This window comes from Melitaea cinxia, chromosome 24 (assembly GCF_905220565.1).
Source record: "Melitaea cinxia chromosome 24, ilMelCinx1.1, whole genome shotgun sequence".
Taxonomy (NCBI): domain Eukaryota; kingdom Metazoa; phylum Arthropoda; class Insecta; order Lepidoptera; family Nymphalidae; genus Melitaea; species Melitaea cinxia.
Window position 1 is genome coordinate 4,499,719 of NC_059417.1, and position 19,405 is coordinate 4,519,123.

Here is a 19,405-nt window from a genome sequence, read left to right on the forward strand (position 1 = left end):
TATTGACTATTAGATTCTTGTGGTTTCACTGTGCTGTGTCTACTGCACAGTAAAATTGGGTCTCGGCTTTGCATTACCAATAATTAATTATGTTTGTTAGTGACATTGTAATTATTTTAGTTTTAAAAAGGCAAGGTTTATAAAGATTACTATAATTTTAATCTGTAAGTTGCATTTTAAATTGGCGCGTTAATATATTTAATAATGACAGACAGTCAATGAGTAAGTTTGCGAATATAAAAGTTTACACGTGAAAAAATTACTCAAATGAATAAGTATTGATAAGCATTGTTATGGTGTGGTATTAGTGATTTGTTTAATTTTAGTCAATTGTACCTCTGGGATTTTTAATCAATGAGGTACATCATTTATATTATCGTAGACCATTGTCATTATAATTTTGTAATTTCATATAAATTGTCTTATAAATTATAATATTTAAGCTAAAAGGGTAATTTCTTGACATTTTTCGTGACATTTACCTTTTTCGATGTATAAAAATTCGGCAACAATTATTTTAGCCTTTAATGTTTTACATTACATATAATGTAGATTCTTCGCTGTTTGGTTAACACTCACTATTCGAAGGTATGAATGATATGAAATGATTTTATCTCTTAGTTGTTTGAAAGATTAGCCGAAATATAAAAATAGACCATAAAATTTTAACTACAGCCTCAAAATTTATTTTCTCTTTGTACATTATTATAAGCTTTATAAGCTAAAAAAATATCACTGTTGACATTAAAAATATAAATAATTTACCACACTTCTGCACAACAGGTTGACCTACACGTTCCCTTGAAATATTTTATTTTTTCATATTCGACTGAAAGATATTACTTATTCATATATTTCAAATATCGTATCAATACTTGTCTATCGATTAATGTTTATTATTTATGTATACGTATGACGACCGCTTTGGTGTAATGGTGCGCGTTCCGTGTCAACGGCGTTTAAAACAACGACGGACGCGGGTTCGATTCCTGCTCGGAGTGGATATTTGTGTTTACACAAATATTTATTTCTAGCCTGATTGTTAATCTTTGTGGATGTCCCCACCGTGTCTCGGAGAGCACGTTAAGCTATCGGTCCTGATTATTATCATGTACACCTGATAGCGATCGCAACTTATAGTAGGGAATATTATATCCACTAATATGCATTGGAGCAGCGTGGTGGATAAAGTTCTAATCCTTCTCCTAAATGGGAAAAGAGGCCCATGCCCAGCAATGGGATGTTACAGGTTGAAGCGTAAGCGATATTTATTTAAGCTTTAATTTACAAGACAAATACACTAAAAATTTTATGAGTAGTTTTACGCAATAGTAATGGCGTAAAATGCTTTCTATCATGTTTTTGTTCTAAGTTAAGCAGCGTTTCATTAAAAATAGTTAACCGTTTCTAAAAAAGAATAAGATATAAGTAAAACTATAAAACAAAATTTTCATTAGTGTATGCTGAAATTAAAGAACCTTTGATTATTGGAAAGTGTTTGTTTTAAACGCTCGACAAAAACTTTTTGCATTTTTTACCCTTTTATTGTAGCATAGACTAGAAAATACTACTCTATGAGTCATTGGAAATCAAACAACACTCAAAGCAGGTGAAACCTTGAGCGATCTATATCAGATCAAATATTTACACTGCTGCCTCACTACCAGACGTGCGATGGATACCAGTTTTTAACAAATATTTGTCAAGGCTACGCAGAAGCTTGTTGCGGTTTGAACGTTTGTTAATGCATTGTGTGTGTTATGGAGCCTTTAAATAGCATTGGTTTTACTGGAGGTCGTTGTGAATGTATTTATATTAATTTACAGTAAGTTTGTAATTTGCGGCTTTGCCATAATCATATCGTTATTAATAAAGTGATGCTTATTTAGGATAGTTCAAGTCAACATAAGATGTATAAATTAACGAAGCCTAAATGTATTACACAATATTTCATTGAAATCTTAATCTAACTAAAGGAAATATTACAACAGAAGCAATAAATTAACATAATTCCTCTGAAATAATAAATCATTTAAATCTAAATGAAAGTAGAGTTTTGACTAACAATCCATTAAAGTAAATTTCTGGAGTGTAAAATTATTTGAAAGCTGAAATCGTTTCAGAACAAAAAGACATTTTAAATGTGATAAACTATACAAAACATAAATTATATTTTAATCTGTTCTATATGTTCTTGTATACACAATCACAGAGTCACTGCCACATTTTCGTCATCATCATCACATACATCAACATAGACCTCATCAAGTTCGCGAGCTCATGTGTTTTGCCCATAGTCACCACGCTGGGTAGGTGGGTTGATGACCACATGGCTGGCTTTGTCGTACTGAAAATGCTACTGCCCGTCTTTAGCCTCTGTATTTCAAAGTCAGCAGTTGGATGGTTATCGGCTTGTTAAATTCCTAGGTGGTAGTGGAACTGTGTTATCCCTTAGTCGCCTCTTACGACACCTGGCTATATTCTTTACTGCTGTAACCACACAGCAACAATTTAACAATAACAAATCGTAAATTATTACAAAACCCAATAATAAACGTTTTATTGAGTCGAAAGTTTACTCCACTACGTTTTATTATCGTATTAACGGTGATTTATAAATCAAATACAATTTGAATATTTACTGTTCCCTCGTTTGTTTTCGGCTTCGATTTAAATTACTCTCAAAATATTACGATTGTTTTTGTTTGAAATTTTAAAGCATCGATTAATTTTGTTATAAACATAATTATAATAGTATTAAACTGAACCTCATAGGTCAATTTCAATTCAACCTATGTTTTACGCAAGTAAGTTTGCATTTCCTTTAAATCGTTTTGGCTAGCTGTATTAGTTGAAGTGAATAATAACGCTATAAAACACATCTAAAAGTTAAATTTTACCGAAAACTACTGAGTATAATTTATATTAATAATTTCCTACTTTGATGTTAAAATATATAAAGCTTATCTATCTCGATGTACTTCGACAGACATCTTCGATGCACTTCTTGTTTTGACGCGTACAACGATACTTATACTCGTAGATACACGTCGAAATTTTATTTTATAATTCTTAGAAGTTAAAAAAAAGTCGAAGATATAATTTATGCATCAACAATAAAAAAGAATTCACGGTTAAATTATTTTTTTCTGTTTAGGATTTTTTTTTCACATATATTATTCAGCATTATTTTGCCTTAGAAATATTTTTTATAATAAATATATCGCTGAATTACCACTCTGGTGTTGTGGAGCGAGTAATCGCCTAAAACACCGACGGTTTGCGGGTTCGATTCCCGCTCGAGATGGATATTTGTATTTGTACAAACATTTATTTCCGGTTTGGATGTCGTTCCTTGTGTTTGTCCCCACCGTGCCTCGGAGAGCACGTTAAGTTCCGGTTGTTATCATAAATACCTGATAGCGATCGTTACTCATTTTAGGGAACATATCCGCAAACCCGCAGTGGAGCAGCGTGGTGAATTAAGCTCCAATCATTCGCCTCATCGCATCAGCCTATCGCAGTCCACTACTGGACCATAACCCACAAGTTCGAGCCAAAAATGGCGTGCACTTATGTGTTTTGCCCATAGTCACCACGCTGGGCAGGCGAGTTGGTGACCGCAGGGCTGGCTTTGTCGCACCGAAGACGCTGCTGCCCGTCTTCGGCCTGTGTATTTCAAAGCCAGTAGTGGAATGGTTATCCCGCCATCGGTCAGCTTTTTAAAATCATTCGCCTACATAAAGAAAGTGGCCTATGCTCAGCGATATGTTACTGAATATATCATATAATCATATGAGACGCCACAAAAACTATTAAAATAGATAAATTATAGTAAAAATGTTATTAAAATACATATGTGCTACAAAATAGTCTATTTTTTTATTCATTTATCATTTAAAAAGATAAACAAAGTGAAATAGCTATAAAAACTAAAACGACTGGAAAATATAATTTCAAACGCTTTTATTTCAATTTCAAACTACATAGAATAAAGTTTACTATCTTACAGTTCACATTAATAATAACATTATTTTGTTTTTATAAATGTACTAAAACTATTTTATTTTAGTCTTTTTCAATATATGTTACTGTGAACATATATTATCGTTATTGATTTTGTGCAATATTTCTCTTGGACTCTGTCGTTTATATTCATAATATCTATTAGTTGTTTTTATAGGTATGTTTATGTATGTATATGTAGTTTCATGCCTGCAAGTACGTATATTTAAGTGTATGTATAGTTTTATAACGAACACATATATGTGTTTATATATTATTTTAAAGTACAACTCTATAAGAGTTCGCTCCTTAACGATAAGACCTCCTTTTGTACACATTCTTTTTTCATGCATATTTTATGTTACATGTATTGTTTCCGGTTGTACAATAAAATGTATTTGTATTTGTGAAGTTTCTAACATTGTTCAATATAGTATGTCGACTAGACCGTTGGCTGCGTTTGCAGTGCTTTCTGTTCCGGGGATTGTGGATTCAATTCTAGCCTCGAGTCTGAGTGCTACATTTATTTATTTATATGTTCATAATTTTATGAAAATATTAAAGCTCTCATATCTCATAAAACTGTAACATTAATAGTGCATGGACAGTGCCAACGCTACCAAAAAGTGTGAAACACAACTGTAGGCTACGTAGTTGGTTTTTATGACATAAATAAATTCGTATAATATAGTACAATGAACACGCGAATAATGTGAATATTTTAATTCAAAATATTACACATAAATTGGTACAATTTACAAACGAATATTGGGTACAATAAAACGGTTTTTAAAAAGTTAGCACGTCGTAAAACTTGAGATAAAATTTTATTTAGATACTAGCTGCCCGGACAGACTTCGTTCTGTCAAAAGTTAATAGTAAAAATTGATAATTTTTTAATTTTTTCTTGTATTAAAACCTCCTGTGGGCCTTAAGGAATATGCAAAAAAATAAATTCCAGTCATTCTCGAGTTATCCGCTCAGCAACATTCATTTTTATTTATACACTAGCTGCCCGGACAGACTTCGTTCTGTCAAAATGTGATAGTAATTTTTTTTCTTTTTTGTATAAAACCCTCCGTGGCTCTTAAGGAACATACAAAAAAATAAATTAGCAGGATTGATCGAGTTATTCTCGAGTTATGCGCTTAGCAACATTCATTTTACCACTCTTTTTAACCGACTTCCAAAAAGGAGGAGGTTCTCAATTCGACTGTTTTTTTTTTTTTTTTTTCTGTATGTTACATCAGAACTTTTGACCGCGTAGACCAATTTCGACAAATTTTGTTTTAATCGAAAGGTGGTGTGTGCCAATTGGTCCCATTTAAATTTATTTGAGATCTAACAACTACTTTTCGAGTTATATCTAATAATGCGTTTTTACTTGACGCTTTTTTCGTCGACCTACGTTGTATTATACCGCATAACTTTCTACTGGATGTACCGATTTTGATAATTCTTTTTTTGTTGGAAAGGGGATATCTCTAGTTTGGTACCATGATAAGGAAACCAGGATCTGATGATGGAATCCCAGATAAATCGAGGGAAACTCTCGAAAATCCGCAATAACTTTTTACTGGGTTTACCGATTTTGATAATTTTTAATTTAATCGAAAGCTGATGTTTATCATATGGTCACATATAAATTTTATTGAGATCTGATAACTACTTTTTGAGTAATCTTTGATAACGCGTAGTTGCTTGACTATTTTTTCGTCGATCTACGTTAAGGAAGTAAAAGCGATAAAGCTAGTGCGTGATCTGGGCATGCCTGCAGTTTTGGATTTACTTTTTCGCTCGAGCACTCGGCACAGAACAACGGAGGCAGATACTTTTCAGGCTAGTTACATTTTTACCTTGTTTATTCCTTACTAGCTGTTTCCCGCCCGCTTTGCGTGGCGTAAGTTCGTGGCTCCGTTCCGCGCGGAATAGTTATTCTATTCGAATTGAAGAACTTGATTAAGTTACCAGGAAAAACCTCATGCAACAGTGAAGCTTTAGACGAAACGACTAGATTACGAAATAGTTCGTAAGGCATTTCAATAGTATCACATGTCCGCAAATAATTAATTGAAAAATCGAACTAAAAAATAAAAAATAAACTATAGAAAGTATTAATATTAAATAAATACAAAGTATTAAAAATATATTATACAAAGTATTAGAGTGCATCGAATTCTCGATCATCAATTGCTCAAGAGATGCTGACAAGCTAACACGTTGAAGTTCTGTTCTATTACCGATATCATATATGAAGTCTTTGTAAGTCGAAAATTTAATAACAATGTACGCTCACATGAATTTCGCTTTAATTACTTAATTATTTTCAAATGTCATGTTAATATATTCAATATTGAGGAACGATGTAAAGGATCAGTGAACCGATATGGTATAATGTCTTTATCTATATCTGAAGACAGAAATTCCTTAATATTAAGTTATCTGTGATTTTTCGTCCTTAAACAATTTATCGAAATTCTATCAACGTTTAGAATTGATAGCTAACAATGATTCCGTTTAAGCCTTCAAATAAATCAAACATATGGTCCTTTGGAGCCAAAATACTAATAATAAAAATTTATTTTGTAACTGTTGGTTTTGCTTATTGCTTTTAAGCTTTATAATTGTTTATATATTCATTATTACTAACAATGTGATTTTATGTAAAACGAAATATTTGTATACGGAATATTACCACTATTCATGTGCGATGTTATCATTAATTCAGTGGACTTGTGACCATTATACTGCTACTTGTAATATTTTCAAAATGTCAGAAACGCAAAATGACTATTAACACATATGGTAAATATCCGGTTTAAAATGTATAAAATCAGTGTCTAGTAAATGTAACAGCCAATCAGGTGGACCCGTAGATTACCTCACGTTACAGGCTCCCACGGGTCTTTGATTGATGACCAATCTGGAAACGGCAACCCATAAACAACTATTCCCCACAGAGATGTGATGTGCGACCTTGAATGAACTCTAGCATTAAAACAAAATCTCAATTTAACCTGTCAATGATTTCCCGTGGGATATGGAGAGATTTTTAATACAATTGTAAAGATATCTTTTATGAAAATTTCCATTTAAAAAGTGTCATTATCTAATTTGTCCTATCTGCACTTAAGATACAAAGGTAAGGTTAGCAAAGTTTTCATAAATGATGAACGTCTAACCAAACTATCATCGTTCAATAAGAGCTCTTAATTTACATTTTCAAAGAATCTTAGTATCAAGTACTACCTAGGAAGGCACACTTAATTTTAATATCCAATAAAACTTAAGCATCGTCAAGCGCTTGCGGTATTGGGTACCAGAATCGTTTCAATATTTCTCGTTTCCAATTTCATAGGTATTAGATTTAAACAATCAAATCGCTGTTTCTGTTTGCAATTATGTAAAGAATAGTTAATGAATATCTAAGGCCCGTATAAAAAAAACGACTACTTTACCACACGACAGAAGTAAAATTTCTGCACACTGTGTTTTAGATATACGAAATGTAACTGGTTATGAGAGAAAGAGAGAAAGAAAATGTGTGCTCGCATCTCTCTCTTTTGCTCCGTTCGCACCGCCTGATCACACTTTTTGTAACGCTCTCGTCACGCATTCACCAGCTTACTCCCCAAGTCAAGCGTGCGTAAAGAAGTTTTACTTCAAAAATATGGAGAGCGAAATTACGTGAAACAGTGACGCTGAACAAAGATCTACCCTGAAAGTGACATTTTATCGCACAACGACTCTTGCGAGAAAGAGACAAATATATTTTTAAATATTACAGCCATAAATTGTTGTTTAGAAGTAAACTTTAGTCGCATGTCGGAGCTGACACACAAACTTTTTTATAGTTATTCTTTTTTGAGATCTCTAATTAGTGGCAGCCGTCTTCCGGATCTGACCTGCGTTATATAAAACGTATATGCTAAAATTTCATGTTATTATATGCCTGTGTATACGTTCTCACGACATTAGATTATAAATAATTGACTCAAATATTAAAACAAAAGTAAGCGGAGTATTTACTGGTAAAAAACTATTAATTTTCTAATTAAAATGATAACTTAATAAATGAGTTTGAAACAACACGGCTATTTTATAATTTAAAAATTCTCTGATATAAAAAAATAAAAATATTTTATTTGGTTTCTTTTTATAATAAATATGATATTAAATTTATTTTACAGTTCTTTCACCATCTAAACATATCATACAAAAGTTAAATATTATGATATAGGTTTTTAATCTAGTAACCAATTTATTATTTTGATCTTGTGTTATATAATTTATTAAACATTTTTGGATATCATATCAAAAATTGACCGCTCCAGCGGGGTTCGAACCCGCGTCTCCGACTGACCGTGTCGGCGCTCTAGCCAATTAAGCTATGGAACGATGTAACCGCCAGAGCGAAATTCTTGATATGATGATTTCTATTTTCGGTTTAAGCGAACCGTGGCGCCATCTATAGTGAGTTCTTTACAGAGACCCGTAACTATTCAAAGTTTTATATTACAATGAAAATCTTTGACAGGAGACGACACCATGCTATTTTTAATATGTACGATTTTATTTTTGTGTACCCACACTAGGAATTCTAAACATTTTTGAATATCATATCAAAAATTGACCGCTCCAGCGGGATATGATTGATTGCTATGATTGATATGATGATTGATGCGGGGGATTGATATGATATTCAAAAATGTTTAGAATTCCTAATGTGTGGGTACACAAAAATAAAATCGTACATATTATAATTTATTAGTTAATTCGCATTTAACTTAAACCTACAGAATATATCTACAATAATTTCATGATTAAGTTAATAACATCAGCAACAATGTAAAGAAAAATAGTGTCTGCTATTCAAACAGTAATCAATATTCTCGAAATTATGATTACCCATCAATTTTAAAGTATACAATTGACTGAATACTCAAACAATAATGTTTAAAAAGTTCTTATTTTCATATGGCTAAGATCGAAATTCCTATACTATATAACGTTACTTGTATTTACAGTATCCAATTTATAAAATGGATCGTGCTATAATATGCTTTATGAACAAAACACTTAAGGATATGCTTGCTTGCATGTTTAAACTCTGTTCGCCTAACGTGTTTGACTTCGCTACCTACGAACTGTCATGTCACTGGTTCCATTAGTATAATTATGCGGAGTTACGTGTTTATTCCGTCACTTACACTGTAACGTAATGTCCTAATTGCTTTAGTAATTGCACTAGGCTTAAGTAGCTAAGTAGAAAATCTTGTATTTTTATGAAATGTCACATGTGTTCACTGTTAAGTCAAGGTACATGTAATTTTAAAAGTGATTTAATTACATACATACTTATTTTAATTTCATGTAAGGAGTACTAATGTATGCTGTCTTTTTCTAGTTTTAGTCACCTTATGCATTAGTGCAGGACATTTAGTTAAAATAAGTTTATAAGAAAATGTATGTCACATCACTTCAGCCTATCGCAGTCCACTGCTGGAGATAGGCCTTCCCAAGTTCGCGCCAAAATGCCGTGAACTCATGAGTTTTGCCCATAGTCACCACGCTGGACAGGCGGTTTAGGTGTGTATATTACATGTATGATGTTTTTCCCGCTTGTGAATCTAACGCTTTAGCCTTTAATATCCCACGCCTTGGCATGCATGGGCCTCTTTCCCCATGTAGGAGAAGGGCCAGAGCTTAATCACCCACGCTGCTCCAATGCGGGTTGGCGAATATTGCTAAATCTAAATGAAAAGTCTAATATTATTCAAATAAAAAATATTTTGTGACTCTTTTCATCTATTTGATAACAAAAAGGAGCAACAGCTCTTACATGCTCTCCGAGGCATGAGGACACTTAATTTTCCCGATACTGGACCCACTGTAGATAAGAATCTACATGGCCAGACCCTTAAAGATCTTTTAACAAGTATTTGTCCAAGTACGAACCTGCATTATTTAAAACCAAATGAACCAACATTGAATACTTAACGCCCCTAAAAGCATTAAAAAAAATGCTATTGTGGACCAGAAACATGCATAATACACAAACTCAAAAACCCACACCACGTCAAACGTCTATAGCCAACACAAATGTTTGATATGAGCAGGAAATTGTGATTGCAATTGATAAATGACGCAAAATAATAATACAGCAAACTGACAAGTGATGATGAATAATAATCTATACATATAATAAAATGGTAGGAAAGTCAAAACTGTACATTAAATATTTTTTTAAAAGAATACTTGTGGTGTAGTCTACAATCGACACCGAAGCCAAATATATAGTTTTTAGAATTTTCGTCTGTTTGTCTGTTTGTCTGTATGTATATCCGGGATAAACTCAAAAAGTACTGCATGGATTTACTTCAAATTTGGCACGAATATTATTAAGAAGTCGGGTCAAAATATAGGCTACAAATTATCACGCTATAACCTACGGGAAACGAGCAGTGAACCTTTATTTCCTCAACGCATTCTGTAACAACGTGTAATCTAACGACGCATATTTGAATTTTGTTATTATGTTAATAACCATGCTATAAGCTAGCTTCATACTATAAATAAAGACATTCTGTAGTATATTTAGTATCAGCATTGCACCCGTGCGAAGCCGGAGCGGGTCGCTAGTAATAAATATCAACACAATACACACACGGTCGTCTGCTCCTAAAGTAAGCAAGTTAATGCTTGTGTTATAGGTAACAACCGACTGGTGTAGATACATATTTTTTTCGATAAACATACTTATAAATAATACATATATAAATATATAAATAAATATTTATATTACACCCAGACTCGGAGTGGGAATCGAACCCACAACACTCGGAGTAGAAAGCAGGGTACTCGACAAGGACTACAAACTGTACAAATCGCCAACGGGCTAGTCATGAGTAGGAATGTTACTAGAAATTGGTGTCGAATTGAAGTGGTGTATTATGAGCCACCGTCTTTAAACCACTAAATATAAATCTCTCTAACTCAAACAAATATATTCGATTATGCTCCTCAAAACCGCCTTACGGTCATCACACTAGACGTAGTGTACTCTTTAGATCATATGTTTTAAATCATTATCATAACTTTAATATGCTCATGCCTTACACCTTATCACTACATAGTATAAAACAAAGTCGCTTTATCTGTCCCTGCACATGTATGTACGCTTAAATCTTTAAAACTACGCAACGGATTTTGATGCGGTTCTTTTTAGTAGATAGATTGATTCAAGAGGAAGGTTTATATGTATAATAACATCCATTAAATAGTGGAGAAATACTGTTATTTTTGAGTTTTCTAATGTTATGTCGTAAATATTTATTTATTTTTCGCTTAAATTGCAAAAGCAGGCTGAACCCTACGAGATTTATCAAAATAATGTACTAAGTATTGTACACATTGAAAAGGTCTACAGAAAACTCCGCGATGGTATATACCTATCTCTTATGGATATCCCACAATAACATTTTTTTGTCATTTACTTTTTACGACAAATAATGGCTAATTTTCGAAGCGGTTTTAACCAATACAGCATTAATCCTTATCCAATTAAATACCTTAAATATATTTTTTATTTAATATAGATCTATATGGCCCTTTACAGCATATGATTTAAATGAATATTTTCGAAGATATTACAGATTTAAAAATCGCGGTACGTAGCGTTTGCGGCGGTTCTGGCCGGCTTTTACTCTAAGTTAACGCGTGCGGGCCACGGGCAGTAATGAATAAATCAAAACTACTGGATCGATTTTAATCATTTTTTCAGTGAATGACATAGGCTATAATTATATTTTATACCCGTGCGAAGCCGGAGCGGGTCGCTAGTAATTATGATATAGCTGAAACTTAACAGTTCTATTAATCAAAATTTTGATTACTGGATTTTACAGATAGATAATCTCAAACAAAACCCTTTTTAACAGTCGTCGTAAAAGTACAAATTAATAGTAGTTTTACTCATAAATTATACCATTATCTTGACAATAAAGTATTTTGAAACTCATTTACACATAACACATTGGTTTACTTTTAATATCGGTGTTACAGCGTCCCTATCGCGAGCACAAATTGTTGATTTCGCCCGAATGGTTTAATTATTACTCACATTAATATCTTGCCGAAGACACATTTGTGCTTTCCAATAACGGTAATAATATTTCCAAAACAGTAAATGGTAGTAATATTTTCAGGATCAGTGCGTTTAATATTATTAGAGGTATTGGATTACCAATTGCTTTCGTAGATTGTCAATTGACTATTTGATAAAAATGAATCTTTTGTAAATAGTAAATAAATCATCACTTCAGCCTATCGCAGTCCACTGCTGGACATAGGCCTCCAAAATTTCGCGCCAAAAATGGCGTGAACTCATGTGTGTTGCCCATAGTCACCACGCTGGGCAGGCGGGTTGGTGACCGCAGGGCTAGCTTTGTCGCACCAAGACGCTGCTGCCCGTCTTCGACCTGTGTATTTGAAATAAATTATAAATATATTGATAAATTATAAACGTATTGTAAATAGTAGATATATTATTTTACATCTAGTATAAAAAGGGTCCGCTGGCTAGCACTATTCATCTTTTATTAAATATTGATTTTAAGTTTACACTAATCTTTTACGAGTTGTTTCTTAATGTGTATTAAATATATATTGAAATAATTTACCCTAACCTCCTACAAGAGCGATATATTATCAACAAAGGCTTCTTAAGGAAGTTCAGAATATAAGCAACTACCTAGCAGTTGCGTTGTTAACCGTAGACGCCATAGTCTACGGATATATGTAGTATTGAATTGAAGACATTCGAAGTCTTCAAAATAAAGACGTTACTCTGTGATAAGCGCATTGTATTGTACACGTTATTCTTATAAGTGCATTACTGAGTGGATACCCACAAAATAAAGTGAGTACAAAAACAGGATGATATTAATTTATCCTATCTTGACGTAATTACTCCCTCGCGTACTCGCGTAATGTTTGATGACCTTCTTATTTTAATCATATCATCTGTTTACATAAATAATTTTGAGTAATGGCACGGTATCTCAATACGAAACGTTTGAGTCTACGAAGGAACATAATTGACGTTTCAACTGTCATACACCGGCCTCGAATTCTCGTAACTCTGTCAGACTGGTATGGATTGCGGAAAATAATTGGGAAACGAGACGTCGCTTTGCTTGTCAAGTGTCGTCACTTATATCGTATATCTTTCCTTTAAGGAATAATATAATATAAAGGTTTATTTATTTTAATAATCCGCAAAAAAGTAGAGAAATAAATGCCTTACACTTAACGGGTCATAGTTCTTAATGGAATGTGTTTATCCTGCGTCGAGGATACAAAAACTCACGCAACACATGAGATCCCAGATAATGACAAATATCTGTATAGCAATTACTAGTGTACATACTGTAATATTGTAAGAATAAAAATTCTCTTCAGAATTTATAGATGTTACATAAACCATGAATTCATTGGTCTTACCGCAATGTGCGTTTTATCCGTAAACAGTTAAACATATTTTGTGGATGTTGTAAAACCTAGTTTGTGACCCAATTAATGACCTTACAAAAAGCTATGTAAGTTCAATAAATCAAATAATCAAATAATCAACTAAATTGAGCTCAAAATATATTTTACTAGCGACCCGCCCCGGCTTCGCACGGGTGCAATGCTGATACTATTAAAATTATACTACATAATATATCTTTATATACAACGTTCACAGGCCCCGGCCGGTACCGACGCAACCGCTATGTCCCAGTATTTTCATTTTTTTTTTATGTCACTAGGTTGGCAAACAAGCGTACGGCTCACCTGATGGTAAGCGATTACCGTAGCTTATAGACGCCTGCAACACCAGAAGCATCGCAAGCGCGTTGCCGACCCAATCCCCAATCCCCCCAGGAGCTCTGGTCACCTTACTCACCAACAGGAACACAATACTGCTTGAAAACAGTATTATTTAGCTGTGATCTTCTGTAAGGTCGAGGTACTACCCCAGTCGGGCTGCTCCATATTTTGAGCAGGAAATTCCTGGTGTGCCCTACTTCAGTTAAACTACAATCTCAAATAGAAAACCTAAGATTAGTATTTCAAACTGATTCAATATTAATCATAAGTATATTTACAAAATAATTAACTAATTTAAGTAAAAATAAAATTTAAAGTTAAATAAATATGGGATATCGTAAAATTTCTCATATATTATTTTTACATCACTTACAGAAAATTCATACAAAAATTTGGAGTCTTTAGGAGCTCAGAAATTTTAAATTTTTATTGTAAACGCCCACCCCCCAATCCTTATTGTGGATGAATTTTCATAAAATCCGCTCATTGATCATTTCTACATCACCTATAAGAGATCCCTACCAAATTTGGAGTCGATAGGAGCTATAGTTAAAAACGGGAATTTTCCATTGTTAACGCTCCTGCAACCCCCTCTTGTCGGTGGAATTTCTTAAAATCCGTTCTCAGCTGACCTCTACTCGGCGAAAGGAATATTCCTATCAAGTCTTTACGCGTAATGATTACAGAGATATCGCGATGAGTCAATACAGAGATGGAAATATCTTATATATATATATATATATATATATATATATATATATATATATATATATATATATATATATATATATATATATATATATATATATATACATATATATATAGAGTCAATTTAGGGAAAAGCAATGGCTTTACCTAGAGACTAAATGATCTTAGTTTGTTTATACTAATATATTTCCGTTGCAATGGTACATAACGGTACGTAATTATTATAAATAAAAACAAATGACAGTGTAAAATTTAAATAATTAGAAACGTAACAAGAAAAAGGCATCTTGATGTAAAGGAAAAATATTAACATTGGCCAAAAGTCTTCAAGCGTGTGACGGTACAGTAAATATTTACTCAATTAAGTGTGTTTACAGTCAAAGCTTATTTTCCCGTAGGCCGTACAACTAAGCTCCATATAAAATATTCAATATAATCACCAACAAGCTTAGATATACTACTATATATTTATACTACTATAGATTTGGATATTTTCTTTATATTTTTATTTTTTTTTTGTTTATTTAGGTTATTAAACAGTTGATATTCACTAATGGACCCAATAAATATCTACGAAACAATTACACAGGTTAGACAGTGTTAGACAGACACTGTGTCGCCTAGGACACTCTTCAGGAAAACGCAGAGTTGCCTAAGCTCTGCGCCACCCTCTCGACCTCACTGGCTAGGCCCACGGAACGACGAATCGATACGTGTGGAGCCAGTTCAGCATAGCTCTAAAATGCGAAAGACTCCTATTAAGGCATAGTACAACAAATAATACAAAAAACTAAATATCGTGCAGTATTTTTTTTCAAATTACTCGTATATCTAAGATAAATAAAAAAATAAAAATGTCAACGATGAAAAGCAATTGTATCTGAATAGCGTACGGTTCGCGAAACGAAGGCAATCTAGTAGCGATGCGCTAGCGAACCACAAGTTACTCCATATATATAACTGAAAGCGGCTTCTTACAAGTAAAGTTACGGCCAGTATCTTCCTGCTGAACACAAGTTTGTGTGCTAATGAGAAGAAAGCAACTAAGTTTAATATACTGTGCGATATGTTGCATTGCACTACAGCGAATTTAAGTTAAAATCGCCTGTTAAAACACGTCAAAAACATTATAATATATACATATATATATATATATATATATATATATATATATATATATATATATATATATATATATATATATATATATATATATATATACTTCTTTATATACTATACTTCTCTATTACATTTAATATTTATCCATCGAACATAATTGACTTATAATAATTATATTAATATTGCGGTTAGTGTGATTGTCAATATTAATGTTTAAAAGCTTTACAATCCAGCTTAGCTGTCAGTTCATTATTGACTAATGCGTATGTACATTTAATTCTCGCGGCTTTGTCCGCGTTAATTACAAGATGATGTCTCCTATTAAAATAGAGCCTATACGTCACCCAGTGATTACATATAATTCTTCGGGTGCAGTAGTTTTTTAATTTATCGATAACAAAGATTATATATATTCAAAATTATAAGTACCTCTTTATATTATTAGTATAGACGTCTTTGTGTGGTCGAGAAAATATAAAGAAAATATAGAAAATATAAGAATATTCATAATATTTGTAAAAGTATTTGATACTTTAAATGCGTTGTTCGTTCTTTTTGTAGTAGAACTATTAGTTTGATGTTCACGTCACGTTAATTCAAACGTGATTTAGTAATGAGATTTTGTTTTGTGTTTTTGTACTAATTTGATGTAATTCAATTTACGGTTTTTTGTTTCAGGAGATGAATTCGTGTATAAGGATTCTTGGGGTGCGATCGCTCTCATGTTCGCTGCTAATCTAACTTCGAAAATACTTATGCCCAATACTACATTTGTAAGTATAAATCAAATTAATTTTTAACCTGTTTATACTACTAAAAATAAATCAAAGCTGCTTTTAAAATTGTAGTGTATACACGCGCTACAAACACACGCATACACAAAATTGTACAAAACATGTACATGTAATAAACAATAATATTATTTACTTTGTGCTGTGTGGCTACAGCACTAAGGAATTTAGCCACCCCCTCTCTTCCCGTGGGTGTCGTAAGAGGCGACTAAGGGATAACAAGGTTCCACAACCACCTTGGAACTTAAGAAGCCGACCGATGGCGGGATAACCATCCAACTGCTGGCTTTGAAATACACAGGCCGAAGACGGGCCGCAGCGTCTTCGGTGCGACAAAGCCAGTACTGCGGTCACCAACCCGCCTGCCCAGCGTGGTGACTCTGGGCAAAACACATGAGTTCACGTTATTTTTGGCGTCAACTTGTGGAGGCCTATGTCCAGCAGTGGACTGTATAGGTTGTAATGATTGATGATTGATTGATGATTATTTACTTTTATTTCGATCTGTCTACTTCAATTGTATATTTATTATGCTATAGAACCAAACTTGTATTACTTTTACTTAATGAAAAGAGTTATGAAGCAATGCGAAAAATAAAGTAACTGAGGTAGGACACAGCAGGAATTTCCTGCTCAAAATATGGAGCAGCTCGACTGGGGTAGTACCTCAACCTTACAGAAGACCACAGCTATATAATACTGTTTTCAAGCAGTATTGTGTTCCTGTTGGTGAGTAAAGTGACCAGAGCTCCTGGGGGGGATTGGAGATTGGGTCGGCAACGCGCGTGCGATGCTTCTGGTGTTGCAGGCGTCTATAAGCTACGGTTATCTTTTACCATCAGGTGAGCCGTACGGTTGTTTGCCGACCTAGTGATATAAAAAAAATAAAGTAAAAGTAAAACTCCCGAAATCTCTACGTACTCTAAAACCTGAAACGGATAAAATTCTGTACATTGAAGATATTTTAGATGTTTCTTGGACACTAAATAACTGATATACGAGTCAAACCTCTTTTTGATTTTTTTCCTCCTTGATTTTTCTGTCTATCTGTATTTTAACTGCACATTACTCCGAAAATTCAGAATGTAACTATGATTTGAGTGATAATAATACCCGCTAGAATATTGCGCAATTTTTTATTCCAAAAGTCGAACTGCACTGCAACTGTAAATTTCTGGCAGATAATGTCACGCTTAGCAGCTAGTATTCAAACAATATTCTTAATAATAAAAATTTTCATACTTTTAAGAGAAAAATTTTTAAAGGTCACAAAATACTTGACCCCACTTTAATATCGGAGAAGTATTTACATAAAATATTCAGCAAATTGTCTTTCCTGATGACTTTATTAAAATATATTGGCACAGCAAACATTATTCTACTACTTTATATTTAATTCCAACAGGAAGAAATCTTAAAAATAAATCTTATTGTACGTAACGGAACATTTATTATAAATTGAATTAGTTTGTTAATGGTGTAATAAAAACCTATTAACATTACTCGCTTAAGATCTAACTTTTTCGTTCTAAATTTTCCCAGAGAATGTTTTAACGTTAATTCTTGTTGTGTACATTTCTTATATGCTATATCTATTGTGAAATTAATAATAATTTAACATGTAAATAAAATTGCTTTATCCCTTTATTTTAATAAATTAACTCTGAAACTACGTCGATTTTAATATAAATTATATTTCACCATTATATCGTTTATCCATAAGTAGCCATGTAATAAATTGACTTCGACTGTATTTAGCAGAAGAATGGTAATATAAATATATATGTTAATATAGAACAATACGAATATAAAAACAAAAAAATCCACAGAAACGACTAGTAAGATATAAAAAATACTTTTTATGTAATGAAATAAGAAAAAGTTTAATCCGTGAACACTCCGCCCAGTGGAAGTAAACATCTGTGTCTTGCTATTAAGGTTTGAGCTAACTGATAATACTTAAGACTTTCTATATCTTTGTGACGTCAAAATATAGTAAAAAAAAAATAATAACAATGAAATTTAGCCGTATCAAGGATGACATTTAACAATAATTGATAATAATCGATTTTTGAAGACGCGTTGGCTCTGACATCAAAACATTGGCTGTTTCTCTGTTGGTCCCGTATTCAATTCGTATTGGTAAGCATTTGTACAGGTCATATAGATTGTTTGTCGTGGTCTCGGCGTTTTCGTTTTTGTTTTAGTGTGTGTGTGTGTGTGTGTGTGTGTGTGTTTGTGTTTGTTTGTGTGTGTTCACAAGATTAAAGCCTAGTGGATGCCGTTTAGTGAAAGATGTTTCAAAGTATGAAAGATAAGAATAATAAGTTCGAATTCGACTTAAGTACATTAAAAAACGGTCACGTATTTTGATATTTCCATAATTCTATGTACTTGAAATTGTCAGTACATAACAACCTATTAAATATATATTTAAATGTTCAAAGTTCAATTGAGGTTTTAATCTCGACACTACCAATAAACCTCCCTCGTGCGTTCGCCATTCTACGTGACATTGGCGAAATCATCCGTCCTAAACTGGAACTAGATATATAGACAGATAAACTATACTATTATAGACAAACTATACTGCATGCATTATTCGAAACCATAAATTCAAAATAATTAACTGTATCTGTTACTCATATTTTCTGTTATTTAAATATTTCTCGCTTTTACCTGCGTTGAAATATGACATCGTCTATAGTCGTCACAAAATAAGAGGCCCGTTTGGACAATCGACAAATACCCTAGAACGTAACTTGGTACAAAACTGTAAGAAACAATAAAAGAATTATTAATAACATAAAGTTCATTAAAAATTATACATATTTACAATTCACAACTTAAGAACTAAATATTTACAGATAGTTTTGGTATAAATCATCTCCGCGTGGGATTGTGCCAAG

At 32.8% G+C, this 19,405-nt stretch overlaps 1 protein-coding gene across 1 annotated transcript in view; it reads left to right on the top strand.

The window, feature by feature from the left end:
• The window catches only part of LOC123665503 (inactive dipeptidyl peptidase 10), a gene marked incomplete at its 5' end in the record, with an annotated part of 113,933 nt that overhangs the window by 22,442 nt on the left and 72,086 nt on the right, over positions 1 to 19,405 (top strand). Inside the window, one exon of the mRNA XM_045599796.1 lies at positions 16,384 to 16,478. Within this exon, the coding sequence (XP_045455752.1) occupies positions 16,384 to 16,478 (95 nt within the window). The remainder of the gene's footprint in view (positions 1 to 16,383; positions 16,479 to 19,405) is intronic.